This window comes from Varanus komodoensis, unplaced genomic scaffold (assembly GCF_004798865.1).
Source record: "Varanus komodoensis strain SLA01 unplaced genomic scaffold, ASM479886v1 scaffold8, whole genome shotgun sequence".
Lineage (NCBI taxonomy): Eukaryota > Metazoa > Chordata > Lepidosauria > Squamata > Varanidae > Varanus > Varanus komodoensis.
The window spans coordinates 23,981,198-24,008,442 of record NW_025336481.1 but is presented as its reverse complement, the minus strand read 5'-3'; the positions used below and the strand labels follow the sequence as shown (position 1 = coordinate 24,008,442).

General features: G+C 39.3%; 1 protein-coding gene across 1 annotated transcript in view; it reads left to right on the top strand.

Annotated features, from left to right (window-relative positions):
* The window catches only part of CRADD (CASP2 and RIPK1 domain containing adaptor with death domain), a 38,921-nt gene that overhangs the window by 602 nt on the left and 11,074 nt on the right, over positions 1-27,245 (top strand). The window contains exon 2 of the mRNA XM_044455820.1: positions 865-1,163. Coding sequence (XP_044311755.1) covers positions 866-1,163 — 298 coding nt within the window. The 5' untranslated portion in view covers position 865. The remainder of the gene's footprint in view (positions 1-864; positions 1,164-27,245) is intronic.

Sequence of the window (27,245 nt, the reverse complement as noted above, 5' to 3'; positions counted from 1 at the left end):
CTAGGTTGGAGAAGGCTCAGGGCACTTTTCTGGGGTTTGAGTTTTTTTTCCAACTCCTGTGTGCAAAATTGTCTGGGAAATTCCTTGTATGTTGACTTGAACTCCATGCAAGAGTAGGATTTATAAGACCTCTTGTACATGCACCCAAGACTTTTAAATATTTCTGAAATAACATTTCAGTACTCATGGGTTTTTTTCCTCCCGGATTGTTGATTTTATCTAATTTTGCCTTGTGCTGTTTTTTCTTGGGAATACATTCTTGTTTTAATTCTTATTTGGAAGCTGTCGTGGAAGTTCTTTTTTTGTTAACTTCAAGAAAATCAGGAGTGAAAATCATCTCTCAATTTATAATTCACTGAAGTTCAGTCACTGACTGAGCTACCCAGAACTCTCAGCAGCAAAGATTTCTAAAGCCAGCTGCAACAACAGAGAAGGCCCTGTCTGATGTACTTAAGCAGACACTGCTGGTGGTGGAACATAAAGGAGGACTTTCTCCTGAGTTCCAGTCAAACACTCTAACCACTATACTACACTGGCTCTCACAAATGTGTTCCAGAAATGGTTGGAACATCATTCAGTGAAGCTTTAGATACCTGAAATGGTATGTCACTTTAATATGTAGCAACATGGTGCATGTCAACACTCAAGAAATGTTAAACTATTACAAAAAGATTATGAAGGGAGAAGGTTTTCCAGGATTTAAACCTCATCTTTAAATTTTTAAAACTGGGGTTATGGTGCTAACATAAACAGAAAAGGTTTTTTAAAAATCTGAAATCTTTTTTGAAGGCTTTCAACAGTAAAATTTGCTTCCTTGGTGTTACAAGACAGAAATACTTTAGGTTTTCTTTGTTTCTTCCTCAGGATGGATGCCAGAGACAAACATGTTCTGCGCTCATTGCGCTTGGAGCTCTGTGCAGAACTGCTGGTGGAGGGCCTTATCATTCAATATCTTTACCAAGAAGGAATTCTAACAGAAAACCATGTACAAGAAATAAGGTCCCAGGTCACTAATCAGAGGAAAACTATGATGCTTCTTGATATACTACCTACAAGAGGTCCCAAGGCTTTTGAGACCTTCCTAGAATCTCTGCAAGAGTTTCCATGGGTCAGAGACAAACTTGAGACCAAGCGTAATGAAGCCATGCTAGTGGCACCTGCAGGTAAGATTTAAAGCATTAGTCATTTGAGAAACTTCATTTTTGCTGTTAATCAAAGAGTTGTATCCATATCTAAATCAAATGCCATTTTATTCTTTTTGTTTGTTTAATTTGTTTTGTTTAACTAACTGTTGCCATATTCTTCCCAAAATATTTCTCAGGACTGAAGCACATTGTGCCAGGGGGGCTTTTATAATGCTAATTGCTAAAGACTGGTTAGGGGCTGCTGAGTTTATTACAATTGTGACTGAAGAGGAAGTGTTATACAAAACTGAACTGCTGAACAAAATCCTGCCTCTCTATCAAGTATTTTTAATATGCACACATACAAAGAGTTGCTAACTGTGCAATAAAAATAACATCTTAATTGCCCTTACTCAAAACTGCTGAACCTGTGTGTAGCCTGCTCTTCCCCAGACTATATACTGAGGCTCACATGACTGAGTGTTCCCCCTTCAAAAAAAAAAAAATTCTCATAAAAGGATGTTTAGAGAGAAGGCTGTAGCATAGCCAGAATTACATCACATTTCTATATTTAGGATATATTTAAGAAGTTTTTTCACAATAAATTAGGTGCCCACACTGTTGAATATTCTGCCACAAGATCCGTTTACCTCCCACAGTGCTGTGCTTTCTCTGTCTCTATGAAAACCTTCTTGTTTGGGCAGGTATTTAATATTCATTAGCTGCTTCTAACCTACATGGTAGGAATATTTTCTGCTGCCTCATTCTTTATTTACTTATTTTAATTTTACTTCTGTATCTTGTTCTCTATTTATGAGTTGTGTGATTTTCTGTGAATTGCTTTGAGTCCTGTAGTGTTGAAAGATGGGAAACAACCTTAATATAAAAAGAAAAATTCAGTCTGCTGAGCCCATGCATCAGGTCTTGTTGGTCAACTTGTTTCAAAGCAGATGTTAGGGTTAGGGTAGCTGTGGAAAGCCATTCTGTATTCAAAGGTCCCGTTCATATTGCATGTGCTGTACAGATTATATGGTTGTTCTCCAAACTGCCCCAGTTACACAGCTTAGAATGTGATAGAGTCTTTTGGCTCAGACTCTGTGATCAACAGAGTGCCTTCTTGGTTATGGCACTTCATCTCTGGAATAAGCTCTGAAAGAGGTCTTGTTTCTTGCCTACTCTTTTTGACGGCACTAGGTGAAAAACTTTTTTTTTATTTTCCAAGCATTTTAAAGGTTAAGATTGTAGTTTTAATATGCTTTTATTAGATGCTGCTACTGCACCTGTGTACCAATTTGACTGGGGTTGTTTTTATTATTGTTGCTCATTGGTTGTTGTTACTGTTTTTATTGTGATAGCTATTTTTATCTTTGCTTAAATGTCCTTGTTTCATAAACTGCCCAGTCTTTCTGACTAAGGGGTGGTATATAATGGAATAAATAAATATAAACTCTGTACAGATGTTGCAAATGTCAGTGGAGTGAAGCTGTGAAGAAGTGGCAATCAAGCCATTCCGGTAATGGCTTAATTGGATGGGCAACTTGTGGCCTTCCAGACATTTTGGCCTACAACTCCCACATCTCTGACCATGTTAACCAGCCCTTTCTGACTTCTGGAGAGTCTTCTGGAGGATCACAAGTTGTCAGTTCTTGCAACATTATAAGAAATGAGCCTAGGAGTTAATAGGAAGTAGAATGGTATTGTTCAATGATTGTTCAGTGATTGATGGTAGACCAGTCTTCGCCAACTTGGTCCCCTGCAGATATTTCAAACTGCAACTCTGGTATTCAGGGCCATTCACCATGCCAACTGAGGCTGATAGGAAGGCACCATGTTGAGGAAGGCTGCTCCAATGGCTAAAATATTTTACGACAATAGGCAAGTTTGCACAACACATTTATTCATCCTAAACATAAGCTGCAGAGGTTGGCTGGTTATTGATGGAACAATCCATGGTATACCCAAGCGAACTCAACTTAGGTTGCTTTGTCCTTCCTTCACCCTCAGTTTACCAGCTGCTATGTGGCAGAACTCTCTCCTCCCCATAACTGTACCTTTTAGTTTGTTGCCATATGTATATGTGTGTGGGGGTGGGGGGTGGGGGGGAGGGAGTTAGGGAGGGAGAGAGAGAGATATGAAGGTCTCAAAAATGCAAATTGGGACATTCATTTTTTGAGCCTAAAAATTGCACTGTTGTGTTTATTTTTATTTTTGTTGTTCTTTCAGAGATGCACAAGCAAGCGTTTACAGTTGTCCAATATGTCCAGTCTTGCCTGGTTGATGTCTGTATAAGTTTCAGCTCTCAAAGGGACTGGAATACAATTGATAACATTTCAGTACGGTTGCCAATCTGTCAGTTGAAAATCAGCAGTAAAGGGGAAAAAGTAGTTGCACAAAAGGAGGGGGTACAACATTTCTCCCTTAGCAGGGTAATCCTATCAGATTCAAGTGTTGAACTGACAGTTCCCAGTGCCTCCACATTATCAACACTTCCTCAAGTGTCTAGCTATTCAGAAAGGGAAGATAACACACCAAACCAGTTCATGGCTCCTTTTCAAAGTACTTACTGCTGTGGTTACTAAAGTTTGCTGTTAGTCCTTAAATAGATAAAACCCTGAGAAGGCAGCTGCATGGAATTAACTTTGGGGGATGGTGCATGTCCTCTAAAGATTTTCTTTTAGCACTGCCCATCAATTTGTACTTTTTCTTTTACCAAGACATATATGTAGATTTCATGGCAGGGAAATAGATGGAGGAAAAATTTGCATTATGCTTCTCCTCTTTTTACTTCCCAGCCATGAAATCAATATATATTTCCCTCACCCATTAGTTTTCTCAACCATCTACTTCTTAGCCATGGTATTTGCATATATTTTCTCATCAAAAAAAATACGTTTCAGACAGTTTAAAATATAATCTGTGATTACTGCTCCCATCATCTCCAGGCAGCATGGTAAGGTATGATAAGAGTTGTATTCTAACAGTATCTGGGGATTGAGGGTGGTTGGATTAGGGATAACAATGATATTGTTTTTCCTATTCTCATTCGGTAAAGTAAAGGAAAATGGAAAGAGATGACACTGAGGTAGCCTCTGCTAATACGTGAAAGAGAAAATAATGTACAAGATTGAATCTCTCAAAATACATTTACATTGGGAAAATTATTAGTAAATTAATACAACACTTTGCTGAGAAAGCAAGAGAAATGAAAAATGATTTTGAAAATGTGTTCACATTACCAATCATGGGACAACTGTTTATCACTTATTATTTCTATGTTTAGTTCTAGATACACAGACGTTGATATCCTTGAAGACAACCTTGACTCACTTGCATTTAATTTGGGAAGAGTGATCCAATGAACCTCTGAATCATGTCTTCCCAGTTAGCCACACTGTGGGGAGATTGATATGCCTGGGGATTCATTTTTACTCAGTGAAAGACAGAGGGAAAGATAATGGCACGCTTGCTGCTATTTTGTGTATTGTTCAAAAACATTTGTTACTTGAAACAGTCAAAAGTCATCTGTCCAAGTTCAGAAGCTGCTTTATCAGTTGCAGCTAGTTACTATTTACTCGCTGTAGTTTTAAAGTTGCAAATAGTAAATCTCATATATTACCTTTCCAAACTGGTGTTAATGAGCTAAAGCTTTAACAACACTGGGCAGAATCTTTATTTGTTTAGTAATTCAGCTACACATTTATCTATTCCAATCAAATTTTTGGTTCAGGAATGACCTAAATAAATTTCTTGCCAAGTATCTGTGTAATTTAGAAAAGGGCTTTGATTAGATCAAAGCTTTTTATTTGGCTACATACAGTTAAGAGAAGCTTCACATCCAGTTTTCTGAGAGAGTTAACCATCGGATATTCATATATTGCGTGCTAGTTTTTATCCTAGCTTCCTTAATCCATCTATTAGTACTATTATCTGACGGACTAAAATGACTATCAAATATTTTAGGGATGAATGATTGAATGATGATGTTGACCGTAACACATTTGTTACACAATTCCTGAGTTTAAAGTATTTTAAATAATATTTTTATTTCCTGTATATAACATATTTTGTGCGTGTGTATATACGCACAATCTCTCTCTCTCTCTCTCTCTCTCTCTCTCTGTGTATATATATATATGTGTGTGTGTGTGTGTGCGTGCGCGCATTTTCACACATAGGGACTTAAAATCATAACAAGCTTTGATAAAATTCTTTAGATGTTCACTGCAGTTAATGGAAAATTCTGGAAGGTCTGAGCCACAGTTAATTACTACACAAGTGTTCTAGCTGAACTGTCAACATTTTCAGAACACTGGGAAAAGATGTGTCCTTCTGGTGTAGTGCTTTTCCTTTCTTCTGAAGACACTTACAGTTCAGATGGAACACTAGCACATTCTTTTCAAAGGGTGTGAGAAATTCTGCTTCCATACTCCCATATGAGACATTCAGAAAGAAACTGGACAGCCATCTGAGTGGGATGCTATAAATTGGTGTCCTGCAACAGCAAGGGGTTGGACCCCAATGGCCATCATGGCCTCTTCCAGCTGTACTGTTCTATGATTCTGTGTTTCATGATTCTTTGTAAAACATCTGGATAGCTGTTGGGTGTATAGACATGTAGTGAATGAATGAAAATCTTGCACATTGGATTTTACACTCATTGCACCTGCTGTACCTGAGGGCACCCCCCCCCCCACACACACACACACACACACTGCATTTCCCTGGACTCCTTGTCTGGAAAACAGGGTAACTCCATGCAGTTCCAGTTTGTATGTGTTAAACTTTTATCAAAAGTTGATTCCTTAGCATTGTTTTCACAGAATGGTGTATAATAAGGTTTGGAGAGTAGCAGCATGTTCCTAAACCAATGGCATCTCTAGTTCTTGGCTAGCTAATGCTGTACCTTGGATTATTTGGTTCAAACATTGATTGGCTTCATTGTTGTTTAGATAGTCCTGTTTAGTGATGTATGAATAATGACACTCTATAGAGAAGAAATAGCTCAATTCAGATGAGACTAGATGGAAACAATAAGGCTTACTATCCGTTGATCCACTCTTAAAGAAGAAGCAGGCTAATGAGCACTTAATTAAGAAAACACAATTTGATCCATTGAGGTGATTAAATTTACCCTTGAAATCAAGGCATGCATGCTGCCATTCCACCTTCTCTGTCCATAAGATACGCATAGTGTATTCATTGTACTTTTTGTACTTGCCAAACTCCACTCACTTCTGAATAAGAATAGGATTTTCTGTTTCCAAAGGAGAACAGAAACCAGAGCTAACCCCAGCTGCTCACCATTTTTTTTCCATTTTCCTTCCCTTCCAATCTAAAAAAGTCTCAAAAACTCAGGCTACAGTAAAGCTACTGGGATTGAGACTAAGGGAAAATTAACCCTTCCATGTCCTTTCCCATCCTGTGTACCCACTGACATTTCATGGGGTTAGATGCCTTGTGGGGCAGGAGAAAGTTGTGCAGGCTTTGGCTTAAAAATCAGTCCTTTACTTTTTCTACTATTATGAAGTACAGTTAACAATCAACACACCTAGAGACCAAGTGCTAGAAATGAGTTACATAGCCATTCTTTTTTGAAATGTAAAACATCTATGCTTTAAATCTGTTTTTAAAAACTCTGATTTTTAAAGGACTACAAACCTTTTCTTACCTGAGTCTTTAAGGATCTCAACTTCTTGTCCAATTGAATGAATCCATGTTCTGAATGCAGTATTCCTGTTAATGTACCTTTTGATTATTTGTTTGGCTTGGATGACCTCCCAGGCTATTAGAGTCACAGTTCCACCTCTTTTGGACTGCAAAATACAATCTGTTGACTTCAGTCAGTTAAAAAAACAAAGAGGAAATGACTTTCAGTAATTGTAAAGTTCTCAGTATTCCTTATTTAAGAGTGGACTTAATTCTGAACTATATCCATTCTGATTAGACTGTAAATGATACTACACTGCACAGCCAAGAATTCAGAGCCATAGACTTGTCAGCATAGTGTGGTTGGGACTTGGTGTGAACCTCTGATGCTTCCAACAGTGATGTAGCATCTGTAGTGATGTGTTTTATATTGTTTTATTAATGTTTTAATATAGGAGTTTTATATTTATTGTATTTTTACATCTTGTAAGCCGCCCTGAGCACTTGAAGCGATAGGACGGGGTGTAAATGCATGTAATAAATAAATAATAAATAAACAGTCCAAGCCAGCATGACCAGTTATGAGAGAGTCATGGAAATTGTAGTTCAAAGATTCTGGAAGGCACAATGCTTGGAAATGATATGTTGTAGGATATGTGAATCCACAGCTGAGAAACAATAACCAACGGGGTTGTTGTTGTGATGATAAAATGGAAAGGAGGGGTTCCTTTTCTTGGGTTTCTTGCAAGAAAAGTGGGACATCAATGCAACGTAATATGGTAGTAACAATAATAAACTCTTCTATATATCTGTGCTTGTATTTTCATAAAATGTAACTATGTCAGACATGGGGTGGGGCGAATAATGTTTTTGACTATGAAATGCCGAGTCAAGAATCCTTGAAACAAAGAAGTGAGCTGTCAGATCCAAGTGTTGAGGTGAGTCAGAGGCAGTGCAGCATACATATGCTGGTGTTCTAGGAAAGCCTTGCTGCATCAGCTTGAAGGCTTACTCTAGCTTAGAATTCTGTTTCCATCTGTGAGAAACACAGAAGCAGGGTGTGATGGAAAAGTCTCTTCCACATTGGTTGGCTTCCAGCAACTGTTGGGTCTCTGAAGCTTGAGGGTTTTTTTAAACTATCCAGCAGATAGCTGTTGATGAATATGTTTGCTTTTGTCTAGCCTCCTTTCTTCTTTTTTAATAAAATTGCACCCTCCACCAAGCAGGTGCTTTAGAGTCATCAGTAAGAACCCAAGATTTGTCTAGCTCCATATCTTAAATAATTCGTATGTTTAAGTGTCTGCTTCCACTGGCTGCAATAGCCTCATGCTGAGACTCTTCACAGTCTGCTGAAAGCCTGTGTACACAGAATTTCTGTTTTAATTCCAGGAAAACTTGGGCGGACTGCTCTGCAGTATCTACAGCCAGAGAGCAGCGTAAGACTGTTGTTAGCCCATCTTGAAAGTTTGAAAAAGAAAGGACAGTTCTTCATCAGATTCCATATTGTGCATGAAATCTGATGATCTGAGTGATGCAAGAGGTTTCCAATTTTGTCCTGAGACCTTTTCAGATGACAAAGCCCTCCACCTCTTGGATGTTCTGTCAGGCTGTATTTGCCTCATTGTTGATTCAAGTCCTTGTTATGGGATGAGCAGTATGCATATAGTGGAAAGGTGCTAACCTTCTTGTGGGAAATGATATTTCATCTTTCACTGCCTTAAAAACAGAAGAGCCCTCCTGGATCAGCGCTAGGATCCATCTAGTCCAGTATTCTTTTCATACAGTGGCCATCCAGCTCATGAGATCCCACAAGTAAGACCTGAGTATTACAACACTCTCCTATCCAAGTTCCCCAGCATCTGGTGTATATAGGCATACTGCCTCTGAATTGGAGGTAGCATATACCCATTAGGCCTAGTAACTTCTCTTCCTCCTTAAACAAAACAAAACAGCTGGGGGACAGGTGTCCTCTCATAAGGAGAAAGCACCCAAGAAAGATCCGCATTTTAAGAGAGAGAGAGACAGAGAGAGAGACAGAGAGAGAGACACAGAGAGAGAAAGTTAATGAGATGAACTATGTGGACACTCTTGTGCCTGAGTGTTCCAGCAGGAAAGTGCTTGTATTGTTTGTTCCCATGTAACATTGTTCCCATGTAAACACACTTTAAAAATGTATAGTTTTTACATGCAATAAGCATGACAAAAAGAAGGGAGAAATTTATCATCAATGCATAGCTGCTAGCCAGCCATGTCTGATATTTGCACAAGTATATTCCATACAGGACTTACTAGTGTAATGAGAATATTAGGTACCATTGAAAGTGGTGATTGTATACTTCTGGCAGATGCATATATGTGTCTGTTTATATCTCTGGAAAATGCAGTGTCCATACTACAGTGCAAGTGCTTCCTTAGAGCAAGATGTCTGGATTTCCCCACCTCACATTTATTGTGTAAAAGTCTTGCAAATTAGAAAAATGCCCATCCAAGCCTGAAGAAAAGAAAGTACTAGACAAAGACTGTGAGCATAGCTGGCATTGTTCACTCTTGAGTCTTGTCACAGGAACAGATAGAGAGGTGGGTATGTGGGAAACTTGGGCTCATTGTGTGGTTTGTAATGTCTGAAAGTGACAAGTGTAGAAAAAATCTCTCTGGAAATGTGGGAAGGTGTGGACGAGGTCATTGACCAGAGGAATAGTAATGAACAAAACAACTGCACAGAACAGATGTTGCTTCAGCTCCTTGGTCCAATAAAAGAGGTACACTTAAGAATCCTGCTGGCGGCATTTAAGCTGCACCTGCTTCAGGATACAAGCCATCCTGTGTGAAAATATGCAACAGATGTTGCTTCTGGAGTGACACTGGAACCCCAGGAGAAAGTGCCTGAGGCTATACAAATGAACAATTCTAAAAGAAATTGCTCTGGCTGGAATTTTCCTTCAAGGCATTGCAATTAGTATAAGAATGGCTTTCAGCTATCAGCAAACAGATAATTTCTGTCTGAATTCTTCTCAAGGCAATGGAAACTGAGAAAATCTATATAACATTTTTTGCTAGTTGCGAAGTCAAAGTCACCTCCAACCTCATGGACAACATTCCTCCAGGTCATCGTGTCCTCCACCATCCCCCAGAATCCTCCTAAGCTCACACCAACTGCTTCAGTGACTCCATCTAGCCACCTCATCCTCTGCCATCCCTTTCTTTTGCCATCAATTGTTCCCAGCATTCGGGTCTTCTCCAGTGAGTCCTTCCTTCTCATTAGGTGGCTTAAGTATTTGAGTTTCATCTTCAGTATTTGGCCTTCCAAGGAGCAGTCAGGGTTGATCTCCTCTAGGACTGACCGGTTGGATCGCCTTGCGGTCCAAGGGACTGGGAGGAGTCTCCTCCAGCACTACAATTCAAAGGCCTCAGTCCTTTGGCACTCAGCCTTCCTTATGGGCCAGCTTTCACAGCCGTACATTGCAACTGGGAAAACCATGGCCTTGACTATACGCACTTTTGTTGGCATGGTGATGTCCCTTCTTTTTAGTATGCTGTCTAGATTTGCCATAGCTTTCCTCCCAAGGAGCAAGTGTCTTTTAATTTTTTGGCTGCAGTCCCTTCCTGCAGGCCTGTTTCCTTTGCACAAAAATCATGTGGCCTACTCCTATTCTTTATGTAATAAGACAGTATTTTTAATGTTTCTATAAGCAGAGACGTACAACTCACTTCACATAGCAAACATAGATTTAAAGCAGCTTACTTCCATTACATTGCTTTGAACTTGAATGGTTTGAAACTCAGTACTTGGGTTTAAGCTGATGTTTGCGTGTTTGAACTATTCCTGTGTTGTTTGTGTGGACATAGTATAGAGGAGATTATTGTGAAAATACATATACTCTCTGACTGGGCTTGCATATTCTGCTGATCCATGGTTTATTTATACTATAGTTAATAGATAGTTCGTTATCCTACTCAGGGTTTGTCTGAAAGGTAACCAAACAATCCATTGTTTGTCACCTTGCTACCTGCCGTCTTTACCTACTTCTTTTCCTTGTGGTGCTGTAATACTGGTATGTAGAACAGGTGAGGAAGTAATCTCTTTGCTTGCTGTCTCTGCAGCCTGGCAAAATAACCCATGAACACTTGCAGTTCTGAGTTTGCACATAATAACAACAATGCATGATTTAGATAATAAGAGTTCATACCTAAGAACAAACCATAAGTTATCTTTCTGAGCAGTTTGTGGATAACAAACTATGGTCTGTCAACTTGGCTGAGTTATAAAATGAAAACACAGAATTCAACACCTTATATCAAGGATTAGGATTGGTACTACTTTACAATTAATTGTTCAAACAAGAAGTAGCAAAAACAGGTGTGATGCTTGTTGAAATCTTGATTTCAAATTCATTACAACAAATGAGTTTAGAAAGTCTCTAGGCATAAATGAGACTCATCAAGGAGATGTGTTTGTGACTGTACAGAGCATTTTCTTGCCAAATACTAACACCACAGTAGGATTTCTTGCTGACAGAAAAATTATTTCCAACATGGACAATACGGACTAAGATAGAACTGGCTAAGAAGTCTCCATATAATGTTTATAATTCTTAAGGAAAGCTATGGCTGTTGACAGGAAAAAGCCACTCTTTCTAGGAACTCAAGCTGCTACAAGCTTGAAGTATGTTTCTTCGGAGTGGAAAATTTGTGCTATGGGAAGCAGTTGGATTTCTGGAATTTTCTATCACAGAAAAAAAAATGGCAGGGAATAGTTCTAGCCTGCCTCTGGCAAACTAGTTTTTGGTGAGTGTGGGGGAGATAATTATTGTTTTGTATGGAGGAGGATTCAGTTATATCAGACCTTGTGATAGACAGTGCAAGGCATTGCAGCTTGATGCCTTGAAGAAATGCCATTCCTGCTCTATTAAAGCAAAATAGATGGTAGTTCCTGCACATTTTCTGTTTCCTTTATTTGTGGAATATTCTGATTATAGAAATGGATATTTTTAGTCCCAGAGTTCTTAGCTTAGGAAATTGTGTTTGCATAAACAACTTTAAGGATAGTCTAGAATGCAAAATATCTGACAACCTAGTCTTAGGAAGAAGTCCACAAATCCTTTCATTAACAATTGAACTCTTACATGCCCATGTCAATGTTTATGGTCATCGGTATAAATGGGAAAGGGGTCCAGAACCAACTCAATCTAACAGTATGCTAACACTCCCTAGCTAGGTCACCTGGACTTGATTCTTAGTTACCTGAGGCTATCAGAAGAATGGCTGTTCAGAAGTACAGAACAAGCAGCTGTGTCCTTATTTGTTTTTCACTTTAAGCAGCCAGAGCAAAAGAGTTGAATATTCTTTCTATTATTAAGCCAAATAAAGAGAAAGAGCTAATGGTACTTACCAACAGAGGGGAGGAGTAGTGGGTGGTGGTGTTTATAGTAGAGTAAGCTGGAAGAGGAGGGTGCATTTCCTGATAATAAGTACAAAGCTTCACACACTGTGTGTGCCTCCACCAGCCCTGAACTCTGAACTAAGTGGTCCCTCTAGGTCAGTTGTGACGTAGAGCTGCTTCTACAACTGTTGGATTCAGTGGATATTGGCTCAGTTCCTACAGTTTCAATCTGGAGTTCAGATGGTGCTGGCAACTTGCTTACAAACACAAACACCAGTTTTACTTCTGCTAAGTTTCCTTCTGCCAACAACTCAGTGACCTCTACTTAAAGCATGGTTGGGTGCATGTAATTTTTTTCTGTCTTCTCCACATTGGACATGTGTGTCTTGAAACAGATGCCATAACCTGTACCTTTGCATAAGCAGTGCCTTTTCTATGTTCTTCCTTGCATTTCCATTCACGCAGTTGCTGATGAACTGATGAACTCATGCCAAAAACTAATTTGAATTGGGCAGACATCTGTGTTCCTTTTTGGGAAAAACTGTGAAAGAGTTATCATTATTTTCTGTCATCTTCTTGTTTTGGTTCTTTTTTTCCACTGCATTTTTCCAGAAAATGCTTGAATAGTCATCAGGCAGATAGTATCCATCTTTTCTAAGAAAAAAGGCAAATTCATGGCAGCACCTGTTCCACCAGTCTAATTAAAGCAGCAGGTGAGACTGAAAAATTTTGACCTGACATTAAATGCTAATATAATGTAACACAACACACAAGCAAAATTTTGTTGCTCAATTCTTCAAGAGGTTAAAATGAATAAATCAATTTCTTGCCTATACCTGATAGTAGTATTTAATATTTTCTTATTACCAGCAGTACTAGGCTACAGCTCTCTGATATCTCTTTCATGGATCTAGGTTTTCATTCCTTATGCCCAGGGCCAATAATTATGTATTTCAGGATTATCTCCGTCAGCTGTTCATGGTGTTCATTTCTGGTTGCTTTTAAAGTATTTGGTGAAGTTCTGCTTATCCATTAACTTTCCATAATCCAAAAAAGTCCACACAATACATTCAGTTAGAGGAAAGTTATATCCTGAGAACAGTTTCCTTTTTTAATGTTCATATGGAAATATTGTTTTTCCCACCCCAATACTGTTTTATTAGGTTGTGATTTCATATCCCCAGCATACCTGTACAGAAGTTTAGTTGTGAATGATAGTTTAAGCCACACCACTGCAGACATTGTCAACATCAAGTAAGGCTGTAATCCTATGTTTGTTTAGACTGAAAAAAGTTTGTCTGTAATCTCTCAGACAAAATTGTAAACTGTTTTGAATCTTAAAAAATTCAAATTCATGCACAAAAATATAGGTAAAGTCCAAATAATGGCAAAAAGGAATGGTGTGCATTATTTCAGAAAGCCCAGTGTATGAGTTACTACTGGGAGCTTTTGAGGAAGCTATATAATGCTATTACATTGGTGAAAGAGCGTATGGAAGCATAGAGGTCCTGTATGACCATATTGAGACTTGAATAAATTTTATGTACTGTCTGTATCAAATAATATTGATTACTGGCTAAGTCATATTTTATTTTTCAGTGTTGCTCATTTGGATTTCAATACTTCTAAGCTGGCTAGGGAACCTCGGCCTTTTTTTCTGCCTAAGCTTGCATAAGATTCCACTCTTAGTAACTGGGCATTATGGAATGTGTCAGTAAATGTGAAATGCTTGATCACAAAATGGAGAAATTATCACATGATCTCTCGTAACTTTTGGAACAACTTTATATCATTCAAATGCTCTCTTTCAGTGAGGCTGGATGCTGTGTAATGAGGTTCTCTAAACATTTCTGGGAAATATAATCATGCTGAGTTGATTCATTCAACTGTATTGTGTGACTTACAATTTCAGTTCAACATTTTATAGTGTTATATTACTGTTAACCCTGAATGTTTGCACTCTCCTTGTTTTGCAGTGAATTACATTATGCAGATTTGTGTCAGTCTGTCTTTTTAATAGTGGCCTTGCCTTTAGAGTGAAGTCTTAGTTCTGTTTGGCAAAATTTGACTTCCATGAAACTGAAGATTTTTCATCAACAACTCTTTATTTTCATTGTTACAGTTGTCTGTGTTTTGGTCTTTCCCTCTTTTTCTATTGTTAAAGAGATGATCACAAAAACATGGATGCTTATAAAAAATTATATGAAGAGTAATTCTTTGCATTTGCTAGGAATAATTTTTTTAAAATCTCCATACTTCAGAATAAATGGAATTCCTGCCAGGTCTGAGGCATCACATGACCAAATTGCATGGAGCAGCATTTGGTACATCTCTGGGCATTTTAATGCTCAGTTTGTTCTCTTATAATAACAGATTGGAGACCATCTATTAGCACTAGCCCCACCAAATCACATCAGTTCTGTTAAAAATAAGGCAGGATTTTATTAGATTTCTGAGCTGGGGAAATGCATTCCTTTGTGTGTTTGTGCAAAGGAATCAAAATCACCAAATCTTCATATCACATACATCTTACTCTTTGTTGGTGTTTTGAGAATGCATGTTAATACAACATCAGTTGTTCCCAAATAACAGTGTTCAGCAAGGGCTGCTGAGAACAAATTCCCACTTAACTTCTTGGATATAAACTGCTCTCAAAATAGTAAAGAATGAAGAAAGTGAGTAAATGCACTTTTTATGTAGCATACTTAAGAGAAAGAACTACTGATACCAGGAACTTTAGGAAACCAGAACTAGCTCGTGTACCAGAACAGTTGTTCTGCTGCCGCAACAGATAGAATCATGTTTTTAATATATATTTAAATTATTGCTTTAAAACAGGAGCAGGCAACTTATGCCTTACAAGTGGATTGGGCTGTAATGCCCACCCGGCCCATCCAGCATGGGTTAATGAAGCTTTAGTCTGGAACATCTGGAGCAGCCCAGCTTGCCTGCTCTATCTTTTAAATAATGTTTTTAAGGTTGTTAATACCATTGTATTGGGTTTTTCCTCTTTCTTTTCCAGTGCTTAACATATTTTGGAATACTTTTGTTCTTAAACATCTTTGAATTGCTTCCAGAACATAAACTGAGATGAGGCCTGGCTGTCACCTAAGCTCTGAAATTTACTTTTGTTCCTAAACGAGGCTGCTATTTATCCTGGATATATCATTAACCATTCTCAAATTGTGCCATTGTTTCTGATAGTGAAACTGATGTTGCCTTTCTGGTTGCTAGAGGTAAATTATCTTTGTGAAATACATTTTAAAATTAGTATTCTTGTACAGGTCGTTCTGAGGGTTTCATGGAGTCCCATCCTCATCAGGCAGTATAACTTGACATGAGTGTCCTCATCCTTCAGGTCTGTCTAATGGAGGCATTAAGAGTTGTTTCAGTGTATTTTGAGAAAAACAGGGCATGGCAGGGAAAACATTTATAAATACATTCCACAAATCTGGAACTTAGTAAAATTATTCCTTTTTTTTGAAAAAGGATGCACGGATGTACCCCCTTCTCTAATATACACCTACACATTCATATACTTTTTCTTCGTTTTGATGGCATTTAACAAATGATGTTCAAATATATGATTGCTATCAATATTTATTGAAGGTAATACAATTATACAAAAAAAGGAATAATCCTAACATTATGCATGATGTACTCCATCAGCTAAAAATGTTCTTTAGGCACAGTCCTATTACTGGCTAGACAGAGTGTCTTCCTTCTGCCCTTGCAGCTGGCAAGGAAAGAACTGCACTGACTGCGGGTCCGAGGTTGGAAGACTGAAGTCAGGGCTTATGAGCATTCTGGGGAGCAGAGAGGGGAGGAGTATGATTGTGCCATAATAGAGGTATCCTGGCGATGACTTAGCCTCTCCTTCATACACACCCCAAGGCAAAAGGCAGCTGAAATCAGCCATCTAAGTCTTCTAGAGTGTGGAAGGAGTACAGAGGAAACCTTTGTCTCTGCACTGCTTCTGCCCTCCACTGGATGCCCATAATTCTCCAAGTTTGGGGGCTTATGGGCAGCCACACTGGATTTCATTTCCCCTTGATGTAAGTACCTACTTGCAAGAAAACATTCATAGAATTTGGCTGATATAACCATTTGTTCTTTAATATGAATAGTACAGTTGAAATGTTGCTGCTGTGAGTAACACAAATGGTAACTTATCTTCACAGTTGTCATTTTATCATGCAATCTGTGTTAGTGTAAAGGCTTGCAGTTGTCAAAAAACTGTTCCTTGTTATGTATAAATTTAGTGAAGTATGACACTTTCAAGTTCAAGGGGTATATGCTGCCCTAATGAAGAACAACTTCAAAGGTTCTTAGTAAACATTAAATTCCAGGAAAGGTACTACATGAATCCCTACTAAGAATTTTCTCTTTTCTAGTTCTAAGAAATATTGATGTTACCAGAAATGGCCAAGTTTCCCTCTCCTTGTTTGAAACAGTTTTATATAAGAATGAGTGAAAGATGTGGGTACAGTCCAGGATTCATGGAGGTCACTGGCAAAATTCTCATTGGCTTTTGGTGGAACCGGCTGTCATCATGCTGCTTGCTTAAATTTCAAAATCTTAAAACAAAGAATAAGATACATTCCAGCTGTACCCATTTATCCATCTATATGCTTCTGGGAAAAGTTTGAGATTTTGGATATACCCTGAAACCTCCATGTTGATCCCAGCTAGTCAAAATGGCAAACCCAAGCCTCAAGAATCAAAAACCTCAAGCTCAAAACATTCATTTTACACAAAGGTGCTGACTCATATGACATTGAATGTGTTCTTTACAGCAGGATGCTTTCTTTTCTTTTAAAATTAAAGCAAAGGATTTAGGCTTACGATCCACATTGGGAGGGACTGCAGTACAGGCGAAAGGGTTTTAAAGGAGGAGCCCTTTTTGCAGTGGGCCAGAATGATGGATTATATTTTGCTAGAAACATTTAGAGATTGTTACTGATGTGATTACTGCTTTGTTGTTTTTCCTGAACTAACAGAAATATTTGCAGAAATTTAAAGGGAAATAAATGGAGAGGAAATTGACACAAATCTAAAAGTGTGGCAGTAAAAGGGGAAGTTTGCACAACGGAAGTAACTGTTTTAAAAGGAATCTTTGAAAAGGGGGCACAACCGGTATTAACCCTTTTTCAACTTGTTAGAGACTCAGGGAAGTATTGAATGGGAAGCTGGACCATGACATGTGCAAGTTCAACATATAAAGTGGCAGGACTACTTTACTAAATGGCAGACATACTGTGACTCCCTCAAGATTTTTTTTTCATGGGGGGGTGTACATACTTTTCCTGCTCCCCCCACTTTCCTCTCCTTTAGTATCACTTTTCTTCCAGTCATTGGTATGTACAGATTTGCTCACACACAGTCTTGTCTTGTCAATTTCTTTGTATGTTGCCCACTCTGCTTTTCTCCCTTTGATGGCTAAAACTTTAACAAGCACATTAAGGCAAGACTACACATACTCAACAGCCCAAGTGCACATTTGCAGAAGTCTATATTTTAAAAAATTGCAGACATTTGTGCGGGGGTTAGTGCACAAGAGATGGCCCCTCCAAAGTGTTAATTGGTGATCAGTAGAGTGGTAGTCATTGGCAAGGGAGGATGGATTTGGTACAAGAAAGACCACAAAGGGGGGTTTGCAGCAGCTGTTTATCTGATCCCAGCAACCCACAATCAAACTGCTTTTCAGGTTCAAATGAGATGACAACCTATTGTGAGTTTGTAATCCCTAGGACAAGCCATGAGTTCTCAGTGCGGCTTTTTCCAGAAAATTAAATCATCCACCAGAATGGCCCAGATTAGAATGATGTGACAACCCATCATGGCTAGCTGCCCGCAGTGCATCTTCATATCAGATAAACCCAGCCACTGAATCTAAATATCATATTCTAGTTTTCCTGGTAGTTGCATCTCTCTGAGTTGCCAGATTGATTTGGTATTTAGATCCAGCTCAAATGGATCACTTTACTAATGCACCGAATTCTGAAAATGTTAAGTATATGGGGATTGAGGGCTGAAATATTAGGCAGCAGAAATGTACAATTTTTACTGAACATGGGTTTTGTTGTGGAAATATGTATCTCTTGTAACATCCCTAGTCAAAACATCTTTCTTGGGTGTTGTTATTGGTTCAAATGGATGTGTCTCACTTACATGCACAAATCTAAACTAAACCAACGCCTCAATACATGTAATTAAACTTGCTTATATTAACTTTTTTCTTCTTTGTTTCCCGTACTGTGAAATTTTTAGATTGCAAGCTCCTTAATGGCAAAGTTCTGTACTTTGTTACTGTCTCACCTTTGAAGGCCTCATATATATCTTTGGTGTTCCATAAATGACCTTTGGCTTGTTCACTATCAAACCTGTACATATTTACTTAGAGGTCTCTTTATTTCAGTGGGACTAAAATATGCATAGAAGCACAGCCTTTTGTCCCTGTTTTTCTTTAGAGAGTATGCAATGCTGATCTCCGAAACTTAGTGAAAGTGCCTCCTAAGGTAAAAAAGTTAAAAAATGTGCTTGTTAATGAAAAATAAAATTCTTCTGCAGCCACCAGGCCAGTCATGTAATTCAGTCTGTTTAACAGTAAGATTTTTCCAAGAAGACAGGAAACAGTAAAAGGGCAAGGCTTTAAAAGCTCTCCTGTTTGGTTTACAAAACCCTTGTGTTAATTTAATGCTTCTAAGGAAATAGAGCTCCTCTCTCACTTACCGCTTTTCTCAGAATTCCATCTCTAGGAAATCCAGAGTGCCACAAAGTTGTGAAGCACAGACAATTCAAAGTCTCTTGACAAAAAGCCAAGGATAACAACAATCCCCCTGTCAGGCCTGCAAATCCTTCTTTAATTGTCTAGTCCTTTATTTCTTGCACATCATGCATGCTTTTTTAAATGATTCTATAAAAGTAGCTCTAGTTGAATTACCATATACATACATACATACAATCTGTGATTAGAAGCATTAAGATTCTGAGATCCTAGGACTTGGTTAAAAATCTTTTGAAGATTAACATCTAGACAGATGTGAGCTTAGAAGCTTTCAGTGACTCCTTGCCAATTAGGATAATTAATAACCAAAAGGGTCACCCACCTTTTCCCTCTCTTCCCCCCTTCTGCAAGTATTGCAGCAGTCACTGCAGAAGCACTAAGGAGAAGCGAGCAGAAGATGGCAGCTGCCCCAAGTGACCAAGTGGTACTTAGGGCAGTTTGCACAGGCTCCCTGTGGTTATTGCCAGCACCCATGGAGATAAGCTACATTCTGCTTGGTATCCTCTTACGGAAACTAAACAGAATGTGGCTTATCCTCCTCTCCCCCTTGCTGCTCAGAAGCTGCTGTGGTGAGCAATGGGCACATTCTCCTAGGCATCTGTCCAAGGAGACATAAGAGCAGATGGCTCTTCCTGCTTCCCTGCTCACTGCCATGATCCTAAAACAATTGGGATGGCAGACGGGCTGCACATTCTGCAGGGCTTCATCCAAGTACAGCTTGGGGAAGCAGTGCATGGCAGCACGAAAGCCCAAAATGCCTGCTGAGCACTTTGGATGCCTGCCATCAGAGTGAATCGGCCAGAGCAGCAGGACCTTATTTGCTTTAGTTAAGCAGCTCTGTAGGCTGCAGGGTTTCACCTGGGTTTAATGCATTGTGTGGGTTCAGCTAACATGGCAAGTCCAAGGGTGTCTGTGAAACCTTACATCAAACCATGGTGTGTTGGAGTGGCTTTTTAACCATAGAGAGTCCACCCTGAGGGGCAGGCTGCATGTTTTTATTGCACTGTAAGCCACCATGCTGTCAAAACCATGGTGACTTAATATGTTGTTCAATGCTAGTCAGACCTTTCAACAACAACCCACATTCTTCACCATGTTGTTTGAACTCGGTTGTAAGGACAGGCTCAGTTTAGCTGTTCACTTGGTTGTGCAACCAACCACCTCATTTCTAGCATATAATTTTTAAACTGTATTTCTGGCAAATACAGTTGTTAGTTTATGCAAAAGAATGAGATGGTAGAATCTTAAGAGACAGATGAACTGTAGCACTCGAGACTGCAAGTGCAGCATACCATTTCTGAATGTTCCCTCAAATCTACATTTCTTTGCAAGTAGAAAAGCAAATACATTACATAAGGTTCTAGACAACTTAGTTATTGCTATGCATTTTTTATTTACAGTGGGGTTCTTTGCTTTTTATGTTGTAGCTTTTGAAATATGTTATTCCTCCCACCAGCAGTATATTGGTCCATCTGTTGCAGCTTTACTCATCCATCACAGTCAATGGGGATTATAGTCAAGAAGTGTGGAGGGCACCAAATTTGGCAAAGGTGATCTTCTGCATCACCTTTTTCTCATGTAAGGTGCAGTCCAATGCCCCTGCCTTTGATGGGAGGCATATTGGGAGTACATACAGGTTTCCATGCATCTAGTGTGTGGAGCAAGGCACAATGATGGTGATTTCTGCTATCCTTGTGTCTTGCACCAGGTATTTGATCTAGATGCCCATTTTCAGCGTCTTAATTGAGTACCAGGGAGGAAAGGAGGCCGAGACACTGATAGGAATTAGTATATGGCAAAGACCCCAATTTCCTTTCCTTCCCACCCTGGCACACTCTTCTTTGTCCCTTCCAAGAGCCAGCCTCATCCTTGGAAAAACAGCCACTGTGATTCTTTCCATGGTGGCAGGGGTAGGGGACAACTCTGTCTTCAGACTTCTGCCTCTGAGATTGCAGGAATTCACACAGGGGGCTTGAAATATACCTGTGACCCCAGTACAATGTGGAGATGTCACAGGACTGCACCGTAAGTCTGCTACCAATTCCTGCACACTAACCAGTCATCTCATTGTTGAGGTAACAATTCTGGGGCAAAAATATTATTTGCATTCTTTCCTATGCCTACTGTCACTAGGATTCCTTGCAGAAATGCATACTCCATTTTTACCCCATGCAAAATAGAGAGGAAGTAGAACTCTATGGATCATTTAATATAAGGAAGCAACTGAAAAAAAAAACTCATGAAGGAAACCCATGCATCTACTTTGCATGTTTTCACATTTCATTAGAAGGAAAACTTGGATACCTTGTGAGGGGAGCACAGTGTAATGACCTCTAGTAATTGGTAATTGTTGCCCTCTTCACAAATAATGAAGTAATGTTTATGCTTCAATAATGACGCAGGCAGCTTCCATTTACAAGCCATGATTTATCTCAGTTGTGTTGCCACAGTTCATTCTTATGGGAATTTAACTGTAGAGCCAAGAGTCTCATAAAATCTACTATTCACTTTGTGGGTTTGTTTGCCTTTGAATCCCTTCAGGAGCCCTTGTATGGGTTAATCATTTATAAGCAATCAGTACTCCACTGGGTTTACAATGGTTTTATTTTGGACAGCAGTTTGCATTCACTAATATTTTTGGCTTCAGAATGCTGAGCTCTGTGGGCGTATTTTCACAGCAGGAACCTGTCCCTCCCCTTCTCTTTTTTCTCCATATTGGGATGTGAACTTTATACTCCGCCTACATCTGCTTAAGAACTTGATACTTCCAGCACAGGATCACCACAAGGCAAAGAGAGGGAAAACCAGAGATCCTGAAATGGAAGAGGGCTTCTGAAATGCCACACTTTTACATGTATTTTTCCAGACTCAGTGGCCACAAACATTTTAATGTTATTTTCTTTTTTCAGCAATATGAAAAAACCGGTTCAAGGTTGCTGAATTGTGCTGTCAGAATGACTGTTTGGTACTTTGTGGGATAGCCTTGACTCTGAGTTACCCAGAACATAACAGTCAGCTTGACAGGGTGTAGTTACATGGAGGTCTTTTGAACCCGTCTTTTTGTTTATGTGTCCAGTAAGGCTTCTACTTGTTGGCTTCAGCTTCTGTATATTCCTTTTGGTGATGAGCAAGCTTCTTGGCTCATCTTGCACTGTCTTTGCATGTCCTCTTTGCAAGCATCAGTGTCATTTGCTGCCCAGCTGGCCCAGTTGTCATTTAATAGTGCTTTCTTCCCAAGTGTATTAAAATACTTGCCTAGAAGGCTTACCATAGTATCTGTTGTATCTGCCCCTAACATAGAAGCCACTGCACTGCTCAAAATGTCACAATAAACAGATTCCAGGACCATTATGCTACCTCTCCCCCTGCCTTAGTGTTGCATGCAAAGCTAATTGTATCCTTTCTGTAATCTAAATAAAAAGTTAATTTCTTAAGAGAAATATACTGTAAATGGGAGGAAGGAACCTTATACTTCAAACAACATTTCATAATGAAAAATAAGGCACAATTGTAAGAAAGTTTAGTGGGACTAGCTGGATTTTCAGTTTGCTACAATTTCCTCTTTTACCTAGATTGGTCTAAGATGGATTTAAGTGGTTTGTATATTTCTGAATTTTGCATCTGTCTGACTGACTGCCTTAACTATTTAGCAGCTGCTACTACTGAATAGTACTGGAGTGGGAAAAAGAACATGCTTCTTCCTTAACTATGACCAATTTCAAAGTTCCCTTGAGATGTATTTATTTAGGGCTCAATCCTATATGGGATTAAGACAGGGAAAAAGTCTTACAAGTTTCACTATTCCTCAGCCAGTATGGCACATCTTTTTCTTTTCGAAAATGCATAGAATGCCATCCTTAGTTACTAAATAACGGGAATACATGGCCCAAGCAAAGCTGCCCCAACTCAGGTGGCAGTTGGAGCACTTGAGCCACTACCTGGGTCAGAATAACTTGCTGAGGCTGCACCTCCCCCCAGGAGAGGACACGGCACACGGGGAGCAGCCCCAACACATCGGGAGCTGGAGCACTCCTTCAGCCTCTGCTACAGTTGGCACAGCTTCACTGCATGCAAGGGTTCCTATTCCCCAGGTGATGCCAGGGGTATAGGTACACCTCTGATGGCACGGTGGGCATAGTCACATCCTCTGATGTAATTTGCTTCACAAACGGCTCAGGGAATCATTCAATCTCTCCATCCAAAATACTGTTTCCTCTGCCTCTGATTTAATACATTTATATCTCACCTTTCTTCCATTATAGAACGTAGTGATACAGATTCCCAATTGTGCTCCTACTCCATTTAACCAGATCATATATCAGCAATGTAATTGCATCATGTGCTCTCAGACTATGACCTGGGGATGTGCCATGGGTTCACATACTTGAAACTGAAGATAGTTATCCATGCTCTGGTAACTGCCAAAATAGACTTAATGCACTGTACGTGGGGCTGCCCTTAAAGACAGTCCAGCGGTTGCAACTGTTACAAAATTGGGCTGCTTGGCTGGTGACTGGCACTCCTAGAGCAACCCATATAACCAGTCCTGAAAGAACTTCATTTGTTACCGATTGTGGCCCAGGCCCAATTCAAGGTGCTTGATGATGTACACTACCCAATCAAACCACGGTTTGGTTACCATAATGTGCAAACTGGAAAGTCTGCCTTGCCTCTCCCCGAACAAGCGAAAGTCAGAAGCCATGGTTTGTTCTTTGCAGTGACAACTTATCATATATGAGCATGTTGCCTTATTCATGATAATGTGAAATTCTAAAGAATTCCAGCTTTTCATTGTGTGCAAACCAGACCCAGAGAAACCTTCCTTTTGTTCTGTGGGAGGAATTTTGGAAATAATAAGCTGTCCTACCTGTTTTTAATAAAATTTCTGGTACCATTATTTGAAAAATCAAAAGAAGATTAGGACTGTTCTCATTGTCAGAGGATAATAATAGAAATTACTGCATCCCCACACTTAATAAATAACTTGGTAATATTTTCTGCCAAACTATTGTTAACTATCATTGATGTGAGAATTTCCAGCATCGCTTTGGATTTTTAGGTTTTGTTTTTAAAATCTTGGTGCAATCAAGTATCTGTGATAAATAGGAAAGATATTTTGAAAGTTTTCTTTTATGATTCTCTTTCCATTTTACTAATTTATTTTTAAAATAACAAACAGTTGCAAAATTCTTTTACTTTGGAACCCTTTATAGTCACTGGATCAAACATTTCTTGATTAGGCAGAAAAAGTGAAAGTCTGAAGAAACAACATGCTACGAAGTTCAAGGTTTTAAGAAAAGCCTTTAAGCTCCTAGCATGTGACATTTGTTAATCTGGATCAGTCTTAAGACTTTGTGAACAATGGAAGATGCATAATTAGGGTCAGATCTACAAATCATAATGATTAGGTAGATGCTTATGCCCTAGCAGCATTTTTGTAATCTTACTCATTTTTGTTAGGCACAAGATTCATGAATGTATATATATTTATAGTCCACCTCTTTCAAGGAGCTCCAGGCAGTGCACATTTTATCCTCATACAATCCTTGTATGTTAGGTTGAGAGATACTAACTGGCCCAAAGACACATAGCAAGCTTCCTGACTGAGTAATAGTTTGAACCTGGGTCTCCCTGGTCCCAATTCAACACTATAACCACTGGAATACTCTCCTTTTCCATCCTGCAACAGCCTACTAATTCATCTTTTTTGAAAAGGATTTTCTTTTTATTTGTAAACTCATCTGTACTTCAACTTTGGATTGTTTAGTATGAATGTTGCATTTCAAATTATAAAAATGTTTCCCATAAATATCTTGGGATCTACCATATTTTAGTCATTAAACGGCAGAGAAAATAACAAAGTAAATGCTTCTGTAGATGCTGTAGAGCTCCATATGAGGATGGGGCCTAGATATATTCACATGACTCTAGAAAGCAGGGCTCTTATTTCTTGTTCTCCTCTGATATGCTGCATGAATGTGACTTACGTCCATTGGACTTATTTTTTCCTTTTGCCTGGCCGTTGGAATTTAATTTATGTTTCTTTTCAGGGGCCTCCTTTTGATTTTTAACCTTTGACCTGGAAGTGAATTCCACTTTGCACTTGTGACATTATTGCCAACATCCCCATTCCTGCATCATGGCAGAACCTTTATAAGGTTCCTATCTGCATTCCCAATGCTGGGCCCGCATCTTTTCTAAACCACTGCAATATAGATTCATGTGTGAAAGGCATGAATAGTAAACAGTGTGTCCCGCCCAGGTAAGTTGCTTCTTTATTGCATAGTCATCCTCCTGGATCAAAATAAGGGATAGATATCAGATAATTGCAGACAGGAAAAACAAGAAAAAGATAGATTTGAAATGGAGAAGGAACAGGTGACTGGAAAGAAACAATAGCCCAGCTCTGCATAGGTGTCAGTGCTGTGCTGTTTCTCAGCTTAAAGGACAGCTCAGGGGATCCATCTTTTGGCCCAATAGTGTTGCCCAAGGCAGTTTGTCGGTTTCATGGAGATTGAAAGGTGTCATTTAAAAATCCATCAATCAGTATATGTGCTAGCAACCTCACACAATCCAAGCTTGAAAACCCCTTGCTTAGCGCAAATGTCACCAAACCCCTTGAAATGTTTGGTGACATTTGTTTCTCAAGGAAGTGAGCATTTGCTGTTCCCAGTTATTAGAGTTTTTGGACTTGTTTACCCCCTGAATGGTTCTGACCTCCAAGAGCAAGACAGTTCTCCCATGCAGTGCCCCTTTTGCAGACCCTCTCTAAATGGTTGCACCTCTGTGTCCCTACCGCCACTGCCTCTGCGCTATCTTTCTTCCTTTGGCTCCAGTCAATATGGTCACCAAATGTGGGAGGGAGGGAGGGGTAGACCAGATGAACAAATAACCTGACCTCTCTGAGCAAATGAATAGGCAACTACAAAGAAGAGAAGCCACAGGTAAACCAGGGGATTCTTGGGTCTGCAGTATGCCCCTGCTGGGGAATGGGCCTTGGCAAGTGCCAGTTAATGCCAACCCCTTGGTGCTGCTCCTGGTCCCATTGCTGCCCTGTCCTAGCCCAGACCTAAATAAGAGCCAGTCTTGGTGAACCAGCATGGTGCCACGTTGCCAGATGTGCAGAAAAGGCTAGAAAACAAGCTGAAAACAAGTCGTTTGCACTGTGCCCTGATTCCCAGGGAGATCATCTTTTTCTTTGATGAACTCAGAACATCAAACTAGATGGCCACTTTGTCCGTTCCAACAAAGTAGTACTGCTTTTATGAATGTTGTCTATAAAGAAGCTGTGTTTAATCATACTCAGATCTAAATACAGCAGTTTACTGTAACCAATGACATTCACTGTGTTATATAACAACCTCTGGTAAACAGCAATTATTTTTATTATTGCAAGAATGAACAGCTGTAGCAGAAATTCAAAGTCCATGACCTCAGTGGTTGCCATGCTGCTGCCTGTGTGCATTTTCTTCTTTAGAAATGACCATAATGAGAATTCTTTCCTGGCTTTTGGGGCAGCAATTGATGCTTCTGTTTCACAAATATCCTGCTAATATGATCTTATTCATCTGATATAGAAGGAAAGGACTGAGATGACAATGAAAGCTCAAAGATTACTATACATTTTTGAGCTAAGATTCAGAATGGGAAGCATGTACCAAGGGCATGTTCACATGAGTTCCTTGCTATGTAATAACCCCTTCTCATACACTTATTCTGTCTTGCCCTCCAGCTATCTCATTTTAGCTAAATAAGCCAGAATGTTTACAGTCCAAATTTGGGGGGGGGACCCCTCCCCACAAATCACCCCAAATTTAAACTAAACCACCAGCTGCCTTGTATTCTTGAACTATACATGTCTGTGGAAGCTAAACCTGAAGCCAAGGAAGCAGGAATCAAAATGGAACTTCCTAGTAAATTTCTATATAAGTTTCTGTGTTTGTATATATTTTACTTAGCAGAAGTGGAGAACCTCTTTTTATGTTAAGGGCCACATTAACATAATGTCCCCATTCTCTCTAGCTCTGTCCCACTTCCTCTTTGGAAAAAATTGAAGTCAGGAGGGAAAGGAGGAAGTGGCAGTTTTTGAAGGAAAGGAGGCAGACTGAGTTAAGCATGAGACAATCTCTTTCTGAACTCCAAATGGGTGAGAAAGTAAAAGACTGCAGTTGTTAAGTTCTGAGAAAAAGAAGCTCTTTTTATGCTCAGAGATGCTAGAACTGGAGGTCCTGCCTAAAAATGGGACGATACAATGAGTTGTGCTGGATAAAAAAAACATTTTTTGTGGAAATGTTGCAAGAAAGAAAGT